The sequence below is a fragment of the Saimiri boliviensis genome, chromosome 14, assembly GCF_048565385.1.
Source record: "Saimiri boliviensis isolate mSaiBol1 chromosome 14, mSaiBol1.pri, whole genome shotgun sequence".
NCBI classification, from domain to species: Eukaryota; Metazoa; Chordata; class Mammalia; order Primates; family Cebidae; genus Saimiri; species Saimiri boliviensis.
The window spans coordinates 59202877-59225119 of record NC_133462.1 but is presented as its reverse complement, the minus strand read 5'-3'; the positions used below and the strand labels follow the sequence as shown (position 1 = coordinate 59225119).

Sequence of the window (22243 nt, the reverse complement as noted above, 5' to 3'; positions counted from 1 at the left end):
AGGTGGAGGCTGCATTGAGCTGAGATTGTGCCACTGCACTCCAGCCTGGGTGACAGAGCGAGATGCTGTCTCTAAATAAACAAAATAAAATAAAGAAAAATATTCAAAAGGCCTGCAAGGTCTTTTTGTTTGTTTGTTTGATACGGAGTCTCGCTCTGTTGCCTAAGCTGGGGTGCAGTGGCATGATCTCGGTTCACTGCAACCTCCGCCTCCTGGGCTCAAGCCATCCTCCTGCCTCAGCCTCCCCAGGCATGCGCCACCACACAAGGCTGAATTTTTCTTTTCTTCTTCTTATTTTTTTATTTTTTATAGAGATGGGTTTCACCATTTTGCCCAGGCTGGTCTCGAACTTCTGGGCTCAAGCGATCCGTTCCCCCCAACTCCGCCCCCCCGCCCCTCGGTCTCCCAAAGTTTGGGATAACGGGCTTGAGCCACCGCGCCCGACCGAGGGCTTAACTCATGTTTATAAGTTAATTTTGCGGAATTGAACCAAACCGAATGGAATGGGAGCTTGCGGAGCTTCTACTCAAGACAATTACCAGGCTGATGGACTGGAAGGAAATAAACCCAATCGCTGTTGGCGTGGCCGAGTTTCCACCGAGGCGCAAACACCAGTAGCTCACGCAGGCGCAAACCCAGGTCCTCGAGGGACTGGGACGGGAGGCGGGGGAGGGGCGGGGGAGGGGCGTTCCCCTGGCCCCGCCCCGCCCCGGCCTTCTTTAGTTCCCGGCATCGCCACTAGGGGCGGCCGCGGCCTCCCCAGCGGCAACGGCCCAGAAGCTGTGCGGCCCAGGTTTCCAGCCGGGCCCTTTTCTCTGCCGGGCCCCAGCATGGCTGCCCCCAGGGCTACGGGCCGGGTAGCCGCTTCGCTCTCGCTTTCTTGACATTCCTTGGTTTCTGTGCTCTCCTCTTCCCCAGACCACCCCAGCAGACATGTTTGCCAAGGCCTTTCGGGTCAAGTCCAACACGGCCGTCAAGGGGTCGGACAGGTGAGGGAGGAAAGGGGGCTGCTCTGTCCACCAGAACAGCCAGACGTCTCTTGGGCCTGGCTGGCCCATAGCCCTCGCTGGTCTCAGCTGACATCCTCGGATGGAGGCCGAGGGATATGCCAGGGAAGGGACCCTAGGAGGCACGGGTGGTTTAGATACATTTTGAGGTAAGAATGGAGAAGGGAGCTGGCTCTCTTTTGGGTATTCTAGTGAGTTTAAAAGAAAACGTAGTTGGGTCAGCGTTTACTGACTGTAGACTATTTAAGGTGTTGTGGAGCATGCAGAAATGAAGGAATACAGGGTTCCTGCCCTCCAAAGAGCTTAGTGTCCCTTGAGAGAGATCAGATGGGATACCAAGAATTAAAAGTGTAAGAGAAAAAATGACCAGTGATTATTTCTGGCAGGAGAGACAGCTGAAAACTGAGGTGGGAGAGAATATGGCACATATGGTAAGGAGAACTGTATCTGTTCAGACGGGGTCACAAATGGAGATTGTGTTTGGAGTTCTGTAACCAGTGCTTTATAGTTGTCTATAGGTGTCATGGTATAGTTATTTAATCGTAAACTGGCATATTTGCGAAGCATATGTGAGAAAGGACTGGGCCCAAGGGCAAGGCATGCAGTCAGGAAGGCAGGGCTGTTTCCTGTGTCAGGCTAACTTAGGTTGTACACTGGGGCTGTTTTCTCACCCATAAAACTGAAAGGCATGCCCCGGGAATGAGTGAAAATAAATGACAATGGATGAAAAAGAGTTTAGGATGTTTCGGAAGAGTGTGAGACTAGACATCTTAAACCAGGCAATCTTTCTTTGGCCCTTGTGATTTTATAGGGAGTTCTTTTGAGTTCTTGATATTTATTTAAGTCCATCCAGGCAGCATTCACAGTGCTGGTGTGCTTTCTACAGGAGAAAGCTTCGAGCCGATGTGACAACTGCTTTCCCCACCCTTGGAACAGATCAAGTCTCCGAGTTAGTGCCTGGAAAGGAGGATCTCAACATTGTGAAGTTGTATGCTCACAAGGGCGATGCGGTGACTGTATATGTGAGTGGTGGTAACCCCATCCTCTTTGAACTGGAGAAAAATCTGTATCCAACAGGTATGACAACAGGATGAAGATAGCCATTATCATTAGGTAGTTCTTGCCTAACATCTGCTTCTGTTTCTTCCGTTAACCTGTCTCCCATGAAGTAAGCACAAAGTCTCCTAATACCATCCCCAAGGATCTTTATGGACCTAGCATTCCTAGAATTGGGTCTTTCAATCCTATGATGCAAAAGGTTTTCTCCTATGCAAAACCACTATAGGAGGGATTAAAAAAGGGTTAGCATAAAGGGTGGTTGCAAAGGGAAGTTCTGAGATGAAGGAACAGTGACTGAGAAGTTTACAGTGGGTTTACTAGGGATAGAGCAGAGGTCTTTTTTTTTTTTTTTTTTTTTGAGACGGACTTTCGCTCTTGTTGCCCAGGCTGGAGTGCAATGGCGCGATCTCGGCTCACCGCAACCTCCGCCTCCTGGGTTCAGGCAATTCTCCTGCCTCAGCCTCCTGAGTAGCTGGGATTACAGGCACCCGCCACCATGCCCAGCTAATTTTTAGTATTTTTAGTAGAGACGGGGTTTCACCATGTTGACCAGGATGGTCTCGATCTCTTGACCTCGTGATCCACCCGCCTAGGCCTCCCAAAGTGCTGGGATTACAGGCTTGAGCCACCGCGCCCGGCAAGAGGTCTTGAAAAGGATGGAATTTCACGGCATGTAAATACACACACACACACACACACACACACACACACACACAGAGAGAGAGAGAGAGAGAGAGAGAAAGAAAGAGAGAGAGGAGGTCTTACTCTGCTTACTCTGTCACCCAGGCTGGAATGCAGTGGTGTGATCATAGCTCACTGTAACCTCAACCTCCTGTGCTCAAGGGATCCTCCCACTTTAGTCTCCTATGTAGCTGGGACTACAGGCATATGTCACCATGTCTGGCTACTTTTAAAATTTTTAGTAGAGACAAGGTCTTGTTATGTTGCTCAGCCTAGTCTTGAACTCTTAAGCTCAAGTGATTTTCTTGCCTCAGTCTCCCAAAGTGTTGGGATTACAGGCATGAGCAGGGTGCCTGTCCTAAAAAATGTTTCTTAAAACTCTCTGTAGCAGGATTGTCCTAAAATACTGAAAAGAGATACTGTGATAGGAAAGAAGCTGGATTGATAGGCTACATACCCTGCTGTTTTCATGATATACTTTAACCAGATGTTTCACAGGGACTTTTTAGGCTGTGACTACTGGCTCTCTAGGATTCTTTGCCTTCTCTATCACAAATCTCAGGGACAAAGTTTCCTTTTCTCTTTTCCATAGCTGCTGTACCTTCTTTGTAACCTGGGGCTTTTCATCCTCCAGGGTTGGCTGCAACTGTGTAATGCAATATCCTTAGGCCACTCCTGCCCCTGAACTCACTTCCTTACTGTACCTGAAGACGACCACAATGCTTTTTGACCTAGGCGTTTTACTGCTAATCACTATGGAAACAGAGGGGATAAAAATTTTAAACATGGCAAAGTTTGAAAATTTTGTAGAGCTGGCTCCCTGGTCTTAGGTTACTTGCTTCTGAAGCCATACATAAAAGCTTCAGTGGTTCTCTGCTCTCACTTTTTCGTCCCCTGTGGCCATTTTCTGCTGCTGCAATCCAGGTGCCTCCAAATCTCAAGTGACATCAGTTTCTTAGGTTTTCCTCAAAAATGAAACCTCTCTGGGCATCCCCTTACAATCTTTAGCTTTGATTTGAGTTCTTTCCTTATTCTAATTAAAGCGACCATAGTGTCAGGCCTTTCCATTGCTCCAGAAGATTGGCTTTTTAGTGGTAGTATTTTCTGGCTCTCTTTTTGTACAGTGTACACGCTGTGGTCCTATCCTGATCTTCTGCCAACGTTTACAACATGGCCTCTGGTACTCGAGAAACTGGTAGGGGGAGCAGGTAAGAGGATTTTCCTATATTCTGGCTATTGGCTGGAACCAACTTAGCAAAGGCCAACTGATTTAAGAAATGTAGCCATTTCCTGGTTTTGTGTAGTTGAAAAACGGAATGTTTTCTCCTGTGTGTTTTATGTTTTTCACTTGGCTGCTTCCACAAGATCTCTGGGCCTCTCTGGCCCTGTTGTAAGGCTTAAATAAGTGTTGTAAAAGTACTTTGTGAGCCGCCATGTGCTGTACTGTAAATCAGTAAGCTGAGTTTAGGAAACTAGGACAAGATAGATCATGTTATAGGATACTCAAACTTTTTTTTTTGAAATAAGGACTCGCTCTGTTGTCCAGGCTGGAGTGCAGTGGCATGATCTTGGCTCACTGCAACCTCTGCCTCCCAGGTTCAAGTGATTCTTCTGCCTCTAGCCTCCCGAGTAGCTAGGATTACAGGCGTGTACTACCATGCCTGGTTAATTTTTATGCTTTTAGTAGAGATGGGGTTTCATTATGTTGGCCAAGCTGGTCTCGAACTCCCGAACTCACATGATCTACCTGCCTCGGCCTCCCAAGTGCCGGATTACAGGCATGAGCCACTGCACCTGGTCAAGAGTACCTCTTTTATGCCAGAAGACTAGTTAGGAGCTGAGTCTGGAGAGGAAATGGAGATTCCCACTCCTGGCTTAGAAACCATCATTTGAATCAAAACAAATATCCTGCTATTGGATGGGCGGAGTGGTTATTAAAGATGTAAGCCACAGGCGTGAGACACTGTGCCCTGGCCAGGACACTCAAACTCTGACCTTTAGCCTCCAAAGGGGAGAAGGTCTGATACCGAAGTTGCCATTTTTCATTTTTATTGTGAATAACATAGTTGATAATAACTATTTTTTTGTTGAGTGAGTGAGGAAATGATGAAGTAAAACAGAATTAGATGGAGGTTCAGTGCAGGTTGTGATGTTTTTTGTTTTGTTCATTGCAGATTTGATGCTGCCTGGGCTCGTGATGCCCCCTGCTGGTCTGCCTCAGGTACAGAAGGGCGACCTCTGTGCCATTTCCTTGGTGGGGAACAGGTACGTGCTGGCCACCACGCCTCCGGGGGAAATCTTATGTGAAAGAGAAGTTGGAGGGGAATGACAACTTGTAAAGCATGTGAAAAAAAGAGTGAAAGCAAAAATCGGTTCTGGAAGAAGCAGAGAGTGGGCCAGCAAGGGAATGGCAGCGAGCCGATGGGAAGTCCATGCATCTGGGCCGAGTGTGTTTGCTGTTTGCTGTTGCTCTGTTTTCTTAGAATTTTCATTTTTTTAGATTTACAGAAGAGTTGCAAAGATAGTAGAGTTCTGACATGCTCTTTATCCAGCTTCCGCTAATGGTAGCCTCTTATGTGACCACAATATATATTATTGCAACTAAGGAATTAACATTGGCACAGTACTGCTAACTATACTACAGACTTTATTCATATTTCCCCAGTGTGTTCACTGCTGTCTTCTTTCTGTTCACGTATCCAACCTAAGATACCAAATTGCATTTAGTTGTCATTCTGTTGGTGACCTTTTTTTGGCCTTTTCATTATCTTTCATCACCCTCACACTTTCTCCCTATATCCATATCATCATCCTCCTCTTTAAATTATTTTTGATAGCTTTGTTGAGATACAGTACAGTTGACATACAGACAGGATCTCACTCTGTTGCTCAGGCTGGTCTCAAACTCTTGGCTTCAAATGATACTCCTGCCTTCACCTGCTAAAGAGTTGGGATCACAAACATGAGTCACAGCTTCTAGCCTCCACTGCCTCTTTTTAAAAATAAGAAGTGATTGTATGAATCACTCTGAAAAATCAAAAGCCCCCTCTCACCTCACAATCTTTTTCTCCTAGAAATAACCATTCTCATTTTGATGTGTCCTTCTTGCCGTTGTTCTACACATATATACCTGTGCATATAAAAATATATGGCTTAGGGTATGTGTGTTTAAAAATTCAAACAAAATTATACTGTGTATGTGGTATTTTTTTCACTTAATATAGTGTAGACATTTTCTTTTTTTATTTTTATTTTTATTTTTAAACTGTTACATCTTAGTATTTAAATATGGACATTTCCATGTCAGAACAAACACATCTGCCAAATCTTTTTACTTTCTGTGTGATGATGGAAGAGGCCCCCTCCTGGTGGGCACTGAGGTTGCCTCTGGTTTGTTTCTATTACAAACGTTATCTTATTGATGCCTTTAAGGACACCATTGCCAGTATTTTTCCAGAGTAGGTACTAAAATGCAGAACTGTTAGGTTGAAGATCATGTGTATTTTCTGTTTTCCAACAAACAAGCTGTATCAGTTTTTACTCCTACTGCAGCATATAGACGCCTATTTCCCTGTACTCTCGCCAATACTGGATATGATGGGTCATCTTCATTTGTGTTATGCTAGTGAGTGAAAAATGACATTTCACTTCTTTTTTTTCATGGAGATGACCAAGATGGACTCCTTATATTGACAATTTCTTCTTTGACAGAGAGACAGAGAAGGAAAGAGCGATGTTAGGCATGAGAGGGATCAGTGTTTAAAGATCTTATTTTTGCTACTCATATTCTTCTATTTTCCTTGAATGCTTTGAAACCAAGCACCTAGAAACGTTCATTTACCTATAGCAGAAATTACAGTTGAAAAGACTGATGGTGTCACTGTTTTTCTCGCCTAATATTCTTTCTGAGGTAGGAGGAAATTATGTAAATGGATATTTGGCCTGTTCCCTTTAGCCTTTGGAGTGTATGTGGGGGTGGAGCTGTCGATGGTTTGTGTTGAGGGTAAGGATATGAGGGGTTGTTAAAAATAAAAGCCATGTTCAAGACTGGAGTTCTCAAGCCATTGACCTTTCAGGGGTAGAGGAGAAAAACCTTTTTTAAGCACTGGGAAAGAAGCCAGATTCAGACTTTGTGGCAGGAACTGACCTATATTTACAGTTAGCACAGCTACCAGGTTTAGAGTAAGTTCAAGTATTGGGAACTCTTACTTGGACCTTGGCTACCTTGCCAGGCTTGTGTATTCCCTGGCTGTTATCCAGCTAGTCACCCACCCTTCCAGTCTATATCTGATTGATCAATGCTTGATTAATGGAGATTTACTCATCTGACAGAGATTTCTCATCTGGGCTTTGGAAGTTACTGTAGTTACTATATATGTGGTTGTTTTTGATATCCTGGAAATACCCAGTTCTTAGATACACAGTTGCACTGAGCAACCCCTCTTATAAAGTCAACTCAGAAGGAACTTCTCTACTTGGCCCTGCTATATGTCTCTTCTCTCTTCCTTGTGGCATCCCACAGCCTAATTTATAATATATGAATTGCCCCCACCTTTAAACTTCCTTATGGGATCGTGATGACTTCTTTAAGATAGAGGAAATAATTTATGTTTTTGAAATTAGTGAAAGGGAACATTAAATATCCTTCCAAGTCTCACTTGGATTTAATTCACAGTAGGAATAAAACAAAGACAGTGATAAAGTCAGCAGAAGAGTTGCTAATACAGAAGTTTAATGTTTGGTCAAAGGATTTTTGAAATTTATAGGTAATCTGAAGAAAACTGAAAGTGGACTGAATTTGGTTTTATGATACAAGACCTTCACATTGGCAACCCTGGTATTTCTACCACATGTATCAGAAGATGATCCTAACATGTGCCCTTCCTGCAGACTTTCCTTGACCCTGGTCTCTGGCTTCTTTCTTTTTAGAGCCCCTGTAGCCATTGGAGTGGCAGCCATGTCCACAGCTGAGATGCTCACTTCAGGCCTGAAGGGAAGGGGCTTCTCTGTGCTCCACACTTACCAGGACCACTTGTGGTGAGTACAGAGTTTCTTCTGTTTCACAGACAGCGGAGGCAGGTTGGGAGAGGATGGGGCCTGAGATTCAGGAGTGAGAGTTTTGGTCCAAGCCATGTCATTAAGCAAGTTGCTGACTCCAGACTTTTATTTCCTTGCCAAATATAAAGAAAAATTTTTTCCCTTGTTTGGACAAGTAATGAGTGAGAACTTTGGTTATAAAATGCTGCTGTGCACATTTTAGGCATCATGTAGCCCCATGATGAGTGCTTCTGAATCCAAATCACAGCTGGGTAGACCTTTAGACACCAGGACAATTACCTGATTACCTTTATGTTATTCAAATTTCACATTCTATAAGTGAATTATAGAATCTTAGACCTGAAAGAAGACCTTAGGGGTTGTTTGCTCTGCCCCTCTGTACAGTGATATTCATTTTTTTTGTAGCCTTGGTCAGTCTGGCCCTAGCTGCTGTGCACATTTTAGGCAGCACGTAGCCCCGTGATGAGTGCTTCTGAATCCAAATCACGGCTGGGTAGACCTTTAGGCACCAGAACAATAACCTGATTACCTTTATGTTATTCAGATTTTGCATTCCATACTCCTCCCCCTCATGGAAGTAACACATTCTGATTGTAAAGGTTGCAGAATGAGACACATACCTGTTCATTTTTCTGGTTATCTTCTTGTCATTTTGCCAAAATAGTAAGCAACACTTTTCTCAAAAAACACATTTAGTCAAGTATTGTAGCCTGTTGGTACAGTCATTCTTATGTTTTCTAACCCAGTCTTGGAATTATTAATTTTTTTTGTTTTTGAGATGGAGTTTTGCTCTTGTTGCCCAGGTTCGAGTGCAATGGCACGATCTCGACTCACGGCAACCTTCACCTCTTGGGTTCAAGCGATTCTCCTACCTCAGCCTCCCAAGTAGCTGGGATTACAGGCTCGTGCCACAACGCCCAGCTAATTTTTGTGTTTTTAGTAGAGACAGGGTTTCACCATGTTGGCCAGCCAGGCTGGTCTCAAACTCCTAACCTCATGTGATTCACCCATCTAGGCCTCTCAAAGTGCTGGGATTACAGGTATGAGCCACCACTCCTGGCCGGAATTGTTAATTTTACAAGTACTGGCCAAGCCCTCCTTTGTTGGAGGTACAACCTCATTTTAGCCTGCTTTTAGATATTTGAGGGCTGATGACTGATGTTTTCGTAGCACCTTGGTTTTTTTTGTTTGTTTGTTTGTTTTTGTTTTTGAGACGGAGTCTCATTCTTGTTGCCCAGGCTGGAATGCAATGGGGTGGTATCTCAGCTTACTGCAACCTCCATCTCCCAGGTTCAAGCGATTCTCCTGCCTCACCCTCCTGAGTAGCTGGGATTACAGGCACCTTTCACCATGCCTGGCAAATTTCTTTTGTGTGTGTATTTTTAGTAGAGACGGGATTTTACCATGTTGACCAGGCTGTTCTTAAACTCCTGACCTCAGGTGATCTGGCTGTCTCAGCCTCCCAAAGTGCTGGGATTATAGGCGTGAGCCACTGCGCCTTGGCTATCTCTTGTTTTTTAACTATCAGTCCGGGCAACAGCAGTCAAGGTCAGGAGTGTTTTAGCAGCAGCTGCTTTGTTTCTCTCCCTGCACCTTGGAAAAAAATGTTTACAGTATTTACCTGATCAGAATAGCCCTAACATACCTTTGGCTTTACTGTGAACAATACTAATAAGCATTGCCATAGTTATTAGTTAAAACTTAGTTTGATTCCATAATGTTGGCTAAGATAAAGCTTTTTACTTCTCTGTGTGCTTTGCTATATGGCATCGTTTTTTTTCCTGTCTTTCTAAGGCTTGGTGGCATAAAACCGTGAAAACCTCTGCTTTCCAAGTTCGACTGCATTTGATGTAGCACAGAAGCCATTGATTTTGCAATCCTTGAGCAGTCCAGGTGTTTGTGTTTTATTACATATGCTGAGCCCTGGGTTTGCAGTTCACCAAATAGATATTACAGATGCATTGGTGATCTTACTGTTCATATTTAATTCAAATTGGTTTTGTTATTAACTCAGATGGAGGGAACATTTTTGGGAGTCTATTTTAAACTGTTTTTTCTTTAATCTTTCTTAGTCCTGGGGTGTCTATTAATAGTATTATTCTTTTGGGATAGGGAGGAGACAAGACTTATTCTCTCCATTTCAGAGAGGAGGAAACTGAGGCATGGGACTTTTGGGGCCCAGAATTGAAAATGCACTTGAGATGAGGGCACAGGCTGTCTGCCCCTCCTGGCCACTCCTGCGCTTTGGCTCTTTGCTATCTCTGATATCACTGCTTCTGTGGCCAGGGTTGGAGAGTATTGTGGCTGCTGTTTGGTGTTTCTGACATGAGATTTTTCCAGGCGGTCTGGAAACAAGTCCTCTCTACCTTCCATTGCTCCACTGGCCCTGGATTCGGCAGATGTCCGTGAAGAGAAAGGGGCTGTCCAGGTGGACTCTACCCTGCGGGGAGACATGAGGCACATGACTCTGGAGGGAGAAGAGGAGAATGGGGAGGTTCATCAGGTGTGTGAGGAGAAGTCCCTTTCAGAAGCCTCAGAAGACACCAGCACCGGGGGCCTGAACCAAGACTCCACAGATGGCAAAACGCTTCAAGGTATACCTCTGGGAGTAGAAGGGCCTGTCTCCCTGCCTCTCAATTTGGCAGCCTGACAAGCTCCCCTCCACTGCTGACTAGAATGGCCCTGAAGCTCCGTGGGAGGAGGGGAAAGTACTTGTCTTCTGTGAGGGTGTCACAGCAGCCCTTTCACATCTTGTTTTTGAGTCCTTTCCACATAAGTCACATCTCCCTGGGTGCTAATCTCCCCTGACATTTGTCTGTTTTCAGCTACAAAGCCCTCCAAGGTTTCTTCTGGCTCAACTTCTCTGGGTGAACACTCCTAGCTTGGTGGGACTTTGTGGCTTGACTCCTTCTCTGGGGTCAACCCTCTTTAAAGGCTGAGTGCTCAAGAGAGTCTGGGAACTTTGGTACTTGGGAATGGGTTCCTTTCAGAGCCAAGGGTGTGAGGTAGGGATGAAGCTGGGGGTCAGTTTCTTTTACCAGGTGTGCTGTATCCCTCAGGAAGGATGTGGCTCTTGTCTTTTCCCTGCAGAGCAAATGGATGAGTTGTTACAACGATGCTTCTTGCATGCCTTGAAGTGCCGAGTCAAAAAGGCTGACCTCCCTTTACTCACCAGCACTTTCCTTGGCAGCCACATGTTCTCCTGCTGGTATGGAAAGCACTGATGTGGGCTGGAGGCCGGGGCCAGGGTCTCACGTGTGATCCTTGGCAGTAGGACAGGATGGGGCCGATGTGGGAACTGGCTGAGGGACATGCCGTGGAAAGAGTGGAGGGGAAGGCTTATCTAACAAGTGAATTAGTTCTTGGGTTCTAAAAACTTGATTCTTAGCTTCCCGGGCTGTTAAAACAAAATCTTAAATTTTAGCCAATGAAAGGATATTGAGAACTGGTAAGTTAAAATTCCTGAGATTCCATGAACATTTCCTCTGCTGTGGAGGTTCGGGCAACCTCACAAATCGGGCAGCCTGTCCCATGCAGGAAGTGTCCCAGGGCAGCCTCTTGTCAAGAGGCTTCTTCTAGAGCATTCAACCGCCTCACACTTCTGAAAAGTAGGTGGGGGCCCAGATTAGGTTTTATTAGGTGGAAGAATTGGTGTGAACACCACCCCGCATCCTGGCTCACCCCATCCAAAAATGCAAGCCACCAGGACAGGTAGTATTGCATGTGGATGGAACCTGGATTTTGAAGACAGAGCCATATGGGTTCAACTGCCAGCTCTCCAGGGCGTTTGAGCAAGGTGCATTTTAGCTGGGCTTCTCTGAATCCTAATTTCTAATAATCATGGGATTGCTGTAAAGATTACGTAGTCTGACACATAATAAGCATTCAGTAAATACTAAGCATGGAGTAAATCATATCAGGAGGTTTGCCTATTGATTTTTACCCTCAGATTGAATTTATTTATTTATTTTCTTTCTTTCTTTTTTTGTTTTGAGACACAATTTCACTCTGTCACCCAGGCTGGAGTGCAGTGTTGTGATCTCGGCTCACTGCAACCTCTGCCTCCCAGGTTCAAGAGATTCTCCTGCCTCAGCCTTCCCGAGTAGCTTGGATTATAAACACATGCCACCAGGCCCAGTTAATTTTCATATTTTTAGTAGAGGCAAGGTTTTACCATGTTGGCCAAGCTGGTCTTGAACTCCTAACCTCAAGTGATCTGCCTGCCTCAGCCTCCCAAAGTGTTGGGATTACAGGCATGAGCCACTGTGCCCGGCCTGAGTTTATTTCTTTTTGAGAATCTAGCTGTGATTTTTCTAAAAAGTGACTTTTAATGTAATGTCTTCTCATTCATACTTAGGCTTCTTTAAGCTGTCCTGTACAAGTGTGGTATCTGGAGTGTGTGGAGGGATACTTGATAATTTGTCCTGACTTTCTTGGGTTACAAATAACTGGGAAAGGAGCCCCAGAATATTTTCTAGGATAAGATTCTGGGGTGGATTCTAGAAGGACTCCTTGAGAATCCACAGCACATTTTTCTGTAAAGGGCCAGATGGTAAATATGAATATTTTCAGTTTTGCAGGCCATACCATCTCTGTTGCAGCTACTCGATGCCGCCATTGTAGCACTAATGTGACCGTAGACAGTAGATAAGTAATTAGTGGGCCGGACCTGGCCCCAGGATGCAGCTTGCTGGGCCCCACTCCAGGCCTGGCTGCCCAGAGTGTGAGTTTGCTGTTGGAACTTTGGAGGCCACAGAAAGTTGTCTGGTCTGGGAGGAATCTAAGGCTGTATCCAGTGCAGTAGCCACTGACCACATGTGACTATTTTCAGTTTAAATCAATTTAAATATATCAAATTTAAAATTCGGTTCCCTTCGTCACATGAGTCACACTTCAAGTGCTTACTACCCACATGTGGCTAATGGCTGCCCTGTTAGACAACACAGAGAACATTCCACGTCTATGGAAAGCTCTGTTGAACAGCACTGGTTTAGAATGTCCCATAGTCTGCACCCCTCTCTGATGCCGCCCTTCAGCAGAGAGTGGCCTGTGGCCTCTCTCTGAAGGTGGGGGAGGAAGGCTGAGGAAAAAGGCCCTCCTCTCAGTGTCAGGCAGGTCCCAGCATGACTGCTCGTTAGCTTAACTTGCCTTTTCCGTCTGCCATCAGCCCCGAAGGACGACGACTGGACATAAAGAAGTCAAGCTACAAAAAGGTAAGCAGGAATCTTCTTTGCAGACCCATGCAGAGAGTTGTGTAGGGGCACATACGACACAAGCCAGATGGATGCTGGGGAAGCCCTGTCTCCCAGGGCTAGAATTAAGCTTTTTGGCTCCAAGTATAAAGGGGAGGAAAGAAACTCCCTGGGCTGAGGCAGTTGGTGGCACCCACTCTCCTTTCTTCTTTTGATTCCTTTATATCTGATTAGAGTTCTGAATGGCCTCACTGGTTAGTCTCTAGCAGCTTCTTGCTCCCTGACCCTCAGGTTGGGGGCCTCCCAGTTTCTGCTTGATGAAGGTAGGGGCTGTCTCATATCCCTGCACAGTCCCTGCCTAGCTTACTCTGGCACATCCTGGGTGCTCATTATGTGTGTGCAATCAATGAAGTCCCCTACCACTGGCCCTCTCTCCCTTAGCTCTCTAAGTTCCTGCAGCAAATGCAGCAGGAGCAGATTATACAGGTGAAGGAGCTGAGCAAAGGGGTGGAGAGCATTGTGGCTGTGGACTGGAAACACCCGAGGTGAGTGCAGGGGGCCTGTCACTGTAGCCCAGCTGGCCCCAGGGCACCTGGGCCACGGACTGGGGATTGCTGAGATGCTAGTATAAAATGTGTTTTTTCTTTCCTTCTGCTGGGTTTTAGGATTACATCTTTCGTCATTCCCGAGCCCTCCCCGACCTCCCAGACTATCCAGGAGGGTAGCGGGGAACAGCCCTATCACCCTCCAGATATAAAACCCCTCTACTGTGTCCCAGCCAGCATGACCCTGCTCTTCCAGGAGTCTGGCCACAAGTGAGTTTTTGGAGAGCAGCCCTTCTCTGCCTGCTTGGTGTTCTGGCCTACAGTTCCTCTCAACCTGAGTAGTGCTCTTTTGTGACTGGCAAAACCTGCTCTGCCCGTGTTCGCCCCTTCTCCCAAATCCAGCTCCTAGCCTCCTTCCCTGGGGAAGTTCCTCTGGACTAAATGAATGAGTAGGTCTCACCCTTTTCTGCCTGTAATTATTCTTTGTGTGGTCATGCTCACTTCAGTCAGGAAAAGGGAAGAAACTAGAGGCCGAAAGCTGAGGACAGTCCCCTGCTCAGCAGGGCGTGAGTCTGGGCATCTGTAGTTTGTCTCATGGCACAGTGTGAACTAACCCCCGGGGTCACTTCTCCTCACCTAGGAAAGGGAGCTTTCTGGAGGGCAGTGAGGTCCGAACAATCATCATTAACTATGCCAAGAAAAATGACCTGGTTGACGCAGACAACAAAAAGTGAGTACATGGGAAGGAGTGCTAGGTCTGTCTTTTTGGGTCTTCATCTTTATCAGACATAGACACATCTGGGGAGGATGTCTGGGAGGGGAAGGGAAAACCATAGCATCTTAGAAGTAACCAAGAGCAGTGGTTTCCAAACCATACGCTGTGGATACCCAAAGCTACGGTCTCGGGTGTTCAGATCCATGTATGCTGTCAACATCGACTTTAACCTCAGTTAAGAATATTCTCTCACAAAACCCAGGAATCATCTTTAAGTGGCTATTGTAAGGAGTAAAACGCAAGCTTAAAGAGAATTTACTGAAGTCGTCATAACTTTTAGTGTTTTTTTACTAATACATATTTGTACATATTTACGGGGTGTGTGTGGTATTTTGTGACATGCACAGAGTGTATAATGATCCAGGCAGGGTGTTTGGGGTATCATCACCTCGAGTGTTTACCATTTCTATGTTCTGGGAACATTGTAAGTCCTCTCTTCTAGATATTCTGACATATACAATACATTGTCGTTAACTATAGTCACCTTACTCTGCTAACAAAGATTAAACTTATTTCTTCTATCTAACTGTATGTTTGTACCCATTATGGTATAATTTTCTTTAAAGGGGATATAGATGGTAAACTACCAGATGAAGAGCATTCCATTAACTGTTTTTTACTTTAATGGCTGGGCACTGTGGCTCATGTCTATAATCCCAACATTTTTGTAGGCCAAGGCAGGAGGATCGTTTGAGGCCAAGAGTTTGAGACCCACCTGAGCAGCATGGTGAAACCCTGTCTCTACAAAAAATACAAAAATTAGCTGGGCATGATAGGGCGTGCCTGTAGTCTCAGCTACTTGGGAGGCTGAGGTGGGAGGATTGCTTGAGCCCACGAAGTTGAGGCTACAGTGAGCAGTGATCATGCCACCGCACTGCAGCCTGGGCAACATAGTGAAACCCCATCTCAAAAAAAAAAAAATTATTTTTTACTTTAAAAAAACATCATTATGATAAATAAGTTGAGACCGACCAGCCTAACGCCTTCATTTTATGTTTTATTTTTGTTTTTGAGACAGAGTTTTGCTCTTGTTGCCCAGGCTGGAATGCAGTGACACAGTCTCTTCTCACTCAACCTCCACCTCCCAGGTTTTTTTTTTTTGAGACGGAGTTTCGCTCTTGTTACCCAGGCTGGAGTGCAATGGCACAATCTCGGCCCACTGCAACCTCCGCCTCCTGGGCTCAGGCAATTCTCCTGCCTCAGCCTCCTGAGTAGCTAGGATTACAGGCACGAGCCACCATGCCCAGCTAATTTTTTGTATTTTTAGTAGAGACGGGGTTTCACCATGTTGACCAGGATGGTCTCGATCTCTTGACCTCATGATCCACCTGCCTCAGCCTCCCAAAGTGCTGGGATTACAGGCTTGAGCCACCGCGCCCGGCTCACCTTCCAGGTTTAAGTGATTCTCCTCCTTCAGCCTCCCGAGTAGCCTGGGATTGCAGGCACCTGCCACCATTCCTGGCTGATTTTTGTATTTTTAGTAGAGACAGGGTTTCACCATGTGGCCAGGCTGGTCTAGAACTCCTGACCTCAGGTGGTCCGCCTGCCTCAGCCTCCTAAAGTGCTGGGATTACAGGGGTGAGCCACTGTGCCTGGCCAACACCTTCATTTTTAAGATCCCCACTTCCTTTCATTCTTCCTTACTAGCCAATTGTGATACTAAGCTTAGAAAGCTGTGATCACTTGATTAGTAGCAAAAGAGCCTGGTTTTCGGATTTATTCCATCTCACTTTCCCCTCCACCCCCTGCTTTTCCTAGGAAAAATGTACCCGTAAGGTACATTGCCTATTGGACTGTGGGCCCATAATTGATTCATATCCTGAATGACTATAAAGGGCATACGAGAGATGAATCCTGAGTTAGCCTTCAGGTCAGAAGAGACAAGTCTAAGATTTCTTCATTGCCTCTTCTTTCCCTTTAGTCTTGTGAAGTTGGATCCCATCCTATGTGACTGCATCTTAGAAAAGAATGAACAGCATACAGTCATGAAACTTCCATGGGACAGTCTTCTGGCCAGGTAATAGGCATTGGCAGTTTTCTATCTCCAACTTTTCTGTCCCCTCCCCTTAGTATTGATCACACTGAACTTTAATACTGTCACTATCTTAGTCTTTGATTTTCTTTCTGCAATTCATACCAAGCCAGTCTACATAAACACAGGCTTGAGGAACTCTGATGTAATGGGGGCCTTTGGAACAATTTGAGCCAATGTAATTGGTTGAGCCAATATAATTTCAAGGAGAACTTGAAAGGAACAACAAAAAGGAATATTAATTAAAAATAACAACTTCAGGCAGGTGTGGTGGTATACATGCCTGTAGTCCTAGCACTTTGGGAGGCGAAGGTGGCAGGATTGCTTGGGCCCAGGAAGTAGAGGCTGCATTGAGCCATGTTCACATCACTACACTCCAGTCTAGGTGACAAGATGAGACCCTGTCTCAAAAAAAGAACTTATTCTGTTAAAGTGAGGGCATTTAAAAAAATAAGAAAAAAATAAAATAAAAACTTCAATAAGATTCAGAAGCAAAAGAAGGCTGGGGAAAAGTTTCTTAAAGTCTTTAAAGGAGAGATTCTTAATATTCCTTCTTTTCCACCTAACTGAAAACAGTATATTGTCAGGAGTCAGTAGACTACAACCCATGGGTCAAATCTGGCCTGCCACCTGTTTTTGTAAATAAAGTTTTATTGGAACACAACCATATCCATTTACGTGTTGTCTGTGGTTGCTTTTGTGCTATAATGGCAGAATTGAGTAGTTGTAAGAGACCAGGTGACTGGCAAAACCTAAAATATTTACTGTGTAGCCCTTTATAGAGAAAGTTTGTTGATCCTGATATATGCGATAGCAAGAGAAAACTTGGTTAGATAAAAGGTAGAAATACCTCATGGTAAAAGTATTATATAAAACATGTCAGAAATGTGAAGCAGCACTTGCAGGCAATTGGCTGCGGAAGGCACATTCTTGAGACAGGTAGTAGCCTCCACAAGGCAGACAGCAGATTCTCAGAAGGCCAGGTCACTGGATAGTTTTCGGGGGCTCATGTCACTGATATTCCTGTCTTTGATTGGTGGGTGTCAACCTTGGCTGCACTTTAGGGAGCTTTAAAAAATACGAAGCCCTGGTCACAGATACAGATTTCATTGATCTGGGCTGCAGCTCCCTAGGAATTTGAACCTAATGTGCAACCAAGGTTGTGAACCTGCGATTTCAGCTTACACCTAACTGCCTGCTGGTAGTCGGGTATGAGGAAATGGTTTCTGTTGGCTTTATCAGTTTGCAACTCATAACTTCTGTTTCAGGTGTTTGGAAAAATTACAGCCTGCCTATCAAGTGACCTTTACCGGACAAGAGCCCATTGTGAAGAAAGGGAAAATCTGTCCCATTGACATCACTCTAGCACAGAGAGCTTCTAATAAAAAGGTAATTTTTAAAAGACACAATGTTCGAGGATGGCGATTTAATGTTCCTGCCAAGTTCTGGGACCTAATATGATCGGAGGTGTTTAGATTGGCCTCAAGCACATCAAAATTCTTTATGAAACACTCATGTTTGTGTGCCTGGGCTGGGCTCTGTATGAAACACATAAAGCTGACCCCCTTACTCACTGCCCTGTAGGATTTTGTTCTAGGAAACTTGCTAGAGCCTGGTTCCAAAAGTAAATAAGATTTTATTTTTGTTTTTTTCTTAGAACTATGTTATGGGCATTCAGCTCCCATACATGCTTTCACCTCTTAGGCCTTGCTCAATGAAAATAACTTGTAAAAAAATTGCTAAAGGAACCGAGTGCGTTTAGCTTAGCCACACAAAGTTGTGGGAAACCAATGACATCTCTCCTCAAATATGTGCAAAGCTGTCCCCTGGCAAAGTAGTACACTTATTCTATGTGCCTTGAGAAGACAGAAATAGGACTATTAGATGGAAATTCCAAGAACACAGACTTGAGTTCAAAATAAAGAACTTTGTAGTAGCATACAGTTATGAGCATGGGCTTTGGATAGAAGTGGGTTCATATACAACCGTTGCCTCACTGCCTGCCTTCAGCATGTTACTTAATCTCTCTTTGTCTGAGTTTTACTGTGTGAAAAATGGCGATAATACCTACCTGGTAAGGCACTGTGAGGATCAGATGAAGGAATATCCATGGCTGAAGCACTTAGCATATAAATACTTGGTTCTCCATCATTGAGAACCAGTAATGATAACCTTTATAATAATTAGTAATAGTATTTATTGAGTGTTTATGTGCTAGACACATAATCTAAACAGTAATTTTCTGTTAATAATGAAAAATAGAATTGTCCAAAATTTAAATTGTTGCTCCGTAAATTATTGAACATTTTTCTGGAGGGTCTGCAAGCAAAGATTAGGTGGCCACTTGTTGGGGGAGGATGTAGTTGGGGCTTCAGGCATCAGGTGGGCAGTTGGAAGAGATACGACCTCCAAAGTCTTACTGATTCTAAGATTCTCCGGGTCTGGAGCCCGTTGACAAGCGTAAGGCTAGTTGGAGCTTTTATAATCTTTATTAATAGCAATCATCCCCCACGCATCTGATAGTAACACACTGTTTACCTTCTGTAGTCATGAATGAGAAAGAATTTGTTTTAAAGTAACAAGGGGGAGAATTGTGATATTTTAAAAGCACTAACATTTTTCTTTTTTATTTCAAAGTCACATACTTGTCATTTGTGAAGTTGAGTAACAGAAGAATGCTTGAGTTGCTGACTAGATACTTGATATTAAGGAACTATTGTTTGTTAATTTATTTTTAGGTGTGATGATGGTTTTGTTTTTATGTTTACAAGAGCCTTATCTTTTGGAGCTACATACTGTAGTATTTATAGATGAAATGGTCTGATGCTTGGGAAAGTTTGCTTTCAAGTGATAGAGGAGTGGGGAGTAGACAGGGATATAGATGAATTGGGGTTGGCCATGAGTTGATAATCGTTGAAGCTGGTGATAGGTGCATTCATATACTATTACACTTTCATTTATGTTTTAAGTTCTTCATGCATCAGGTGGGCAGTTGGAAGAGATACGAACTCTAAAGTCTTATCAATTCTAAGATTCTCTGGGTCTGGAGCCCATTGACAAGCATAAGGCTAGTTGGAGCTTTTATAATCTTTATTGATAGCAGTCACCCCCCATGCATCTGATAGTAACACACTTTACCATCTGTAGTCATGAATGAGAAAGAATTTGTTTTAAAGTAACAAGGGGGAGAATTGAAATGAAAAAGTTTCAAATGCAATTTGAAATGAAAAAACCTTTAAAAAAAAGTAGACATTCTATGTGATACAGAGAGTATCTATCCCTCTAAATATATAACATGTATTGGATGGGGTAAAGAGAGAATCAGTTTAGAAGCACAAAAATAAATAAGTGATTCAGATTTAAAAAGTACTATTATAGGAATGGTGAGCCATCAGAGAACACAGGCTGAGGAGGCTGCTGAGGCTCTGGAACACCCTCTGGAGGGAAGGGAATGCAGTCACCACCGTCAGTCTCTGTCCCCACTGTCCCCCCAGGTGACCGTGGTCCGGAACTTGGAGGCCTATGGTCTGGACCCATACTCAGTGGCTGCCATCCTTCAGCAGCGATGCCAGGCTAGCACCACCGTCACTCCTTCCCCTGGGGCCAAGGACAGCCTTCAGGTGCAGATCCAGGGAAACCAGGTCCACCACCTCAGCTGGCTATTGCTTGGTGAGCATCCCCTCTGAAGAGCCAGAGGCATTGGTCTATCTCAGCAGAGACCTTCCTGCCAACTCTACTTACATAACACATACACACACCACACATACTCACACACACACTCCATTTCGTTTTTTAGCAGCCAGCAAGAAGATGGAACCAATGTTTGAATCAGATCCTTTGGCCCCTTCCAAATTCAATGCTTTCTCTTCCACTATTAGAGTAGTTTTCTTCTTGGTTGGTCCCTTTTTATAAAACATTTGGTGAGCACCCACATTTTTGTGCTAGGCCCATTGCTGGCCTATGATTAAAAGCAAGCATTGCTTTTAATCATAATGATGCTGCAGAGCTGTTATCTGTTTCGCAACTGAGGAAACTGAGGCTCAGAGAAGTTCTGTGCCTTGCCCTGAGATCATCTGACTCTTGAGTGATACTGCTGGGTGTAGAACTTTTTTAGACTCCAGAGCCTAAGTTTTTTTTTTTTTTTTTTTTTTTGAGACAGAATCGTGCTCTGTCACTCAGGCTGGAGGGCAGTGGCGCAGTCTTGGCTCACTGCACTCACTGCAGCCTCTGCCTTCCAGGTTCCAGTGATTCTCCTGCCTCAGCCTCCCGAGTAGCCAGGATTACAGGCATGTGCTACCATGCCCAGCTAATTTTTGTATTTTTAGTACATAAAGGGTTTCACCATGTTGGCAAGGCCGGTCTTGAACTCCTGACCTCAGGTGATCCACCTGCCTCGGCCTCCCAAAGTGTTGGGATTATAGGCGTGAGCCACCATGCCCAGCCTAAAGCCTAAGTTCTTTCTACCAACTCTGGGTAACCCAGCCTCCAGTTTGTCCTCACTTCAAACCAGCCTTCACATCTCTACCTAAGTCAGCTTTCTTAAACAAATATGATCATATCACTCCCTTCTAAAAAACTTTGTATGCTTCTTCAGTGCCTTCAGAATTAACTCCTAGGCTCAGTAAGCAAGACCCTCCCAGCCTGACCCCAGCCCAACCCCAGCCTTACTCCAGCCTCCCCTGCAGGCTCTCTCTGTCAGCTCCCGCACCCCCGTGGCAGGTACCAGCCACCCTGGTGTCCTTAGAGTTCCCCAGGTTCTCCTTGCCTGTCCACCCACGTGTGCTTCCACCTGGGCTGTCCCTTTGCCTAGCATGACCTCCCACACCAAGCCCGCCTGACCTCACAGGCTCACTGGCCCAGCCCAGGGGTCCTGGGAAGCCTGTCTGTAAACTAGCATTTTAAACATTGCTGATGTAGCGTTTTCCAATTGTGTTTGTATTTCCAGTTAATGTCTGCAGCTTGGCTAATTTTTTCTAATGTCTGAACTTCCTCTTAGACTGAGCTGCTTGAGCCAGAAACCTTGCCTTTTTCTTCCTCAGGCCCTGGCATATAGTAAGTGCTCAATTAGGCAAATGTATTCCATGGCCTATGGCAGTACCTGGCAGTTAACTTACAGAGTTGAGCCCCTTTATGTGAAGAACCCCATACAAGGTACTGACAAGAAATGTGACGAGGAAGAGAGAGGAGCACATGACTGAACAGACACGTTCTCTCCCATGAAAAAAAATTACAAATGCTTGAAATACACCCAGAAAGTAGCTGTCAGTGTGAAAATTTCAGAAATATACACATCAGCCTTGAGGTGTAGGGATAAGTGGTTAGTCCCAAAGTTGAGTTTGAGCCGGGTGGAATGACATTGTGAGACAAAGGGAACTGGTGGAGGGCCAGCCGGGGACCAAGGTCACTCTCCGCTGAGGAGTGTGTGCTTTTTGGATTGTAGAAGAGTATCAGCTCCCTCGAAAACACATCCAAGGTCTAGAAAAGGCCCCGAAACCTGGAAAGAAGAAGTGACAGACTCTTTTGTCTCACGTGGTGAATCCGGTGGAAATCCAAGCTCTGGGCTGGTAATTTTTATGAGCATTTTCAGCTTTTGCAAATACAAAATATAATTCTTTACAAAAATAAATTTTTATTCTAATCTAAATCTGACTTCCCTCGTTTCCTCCAATTAGCTAAAACGTACTAATTTTTGAAGTTGGAGTATTCTAAATGAACAGAAGAGGCTCCAGTGGCTGCCTTTCTGCCCATGTGGTTTCAGTGGTTTCATTCCTTCCCTGCTTTTCAGGCAGGCCAGCCCATTCAGAGTTCGGGCAGGTGGGGCCTTCCTGTTTTTAAAGACCTTCTACTAAATATCCTCCTACCTAAACTTCCTAGCCCCGGAATAGTTCCTTCAC

General features: G+C 44.8%; 1 protein-coding gene across 2 annotated transcripts; it reads left to right on the top strand.

The window, feature by feature from the left end:
- Window positions 1-776: 776 nt before the first annotated feature.
- On the top strand, window positions 777-21993 carry EIF2D (eukaryotic translation initiation factor 2D). 2 transcript variants are annotated; one of them, XM_003930438.3, is made up of 15 exons: window positions 778-989; window positions 1894-2084; window positions 3872-3955; window positions 4922-5012; window positions 7677-7784; window positions 10146-10399; window positions 10896-11013; window positions 12973-13018; window positions 13439-13542; window positions 13663-13812; window positions 14183-14272; window positions 16239-16334; window positions 17618-17738; window positions 19844-20018; window positions 21790-21993. In XM_003930438.3, exons 1-15 carry the CDS (start codon window positions 934-936, stop codon window positions 21858-21860), a joined length of 1755 nt encoding a protein of 584 aa, XP_003930487.1. In that variant the 5' UTR covers window positions 778-933; the 3' UTR covers window positions 21861-21993. The 2 variants fall into 2 exon arrangements, with proteins under 2 accessions (XP_074241197.1, XP_003930487.1); XM_074385096.1 differs by lacking the exon at window positions 13663-13812 and having other exon boundaries at window positions 777-989.
- Window positions 21994-22243: the final 250 nt, after the last annotated feature.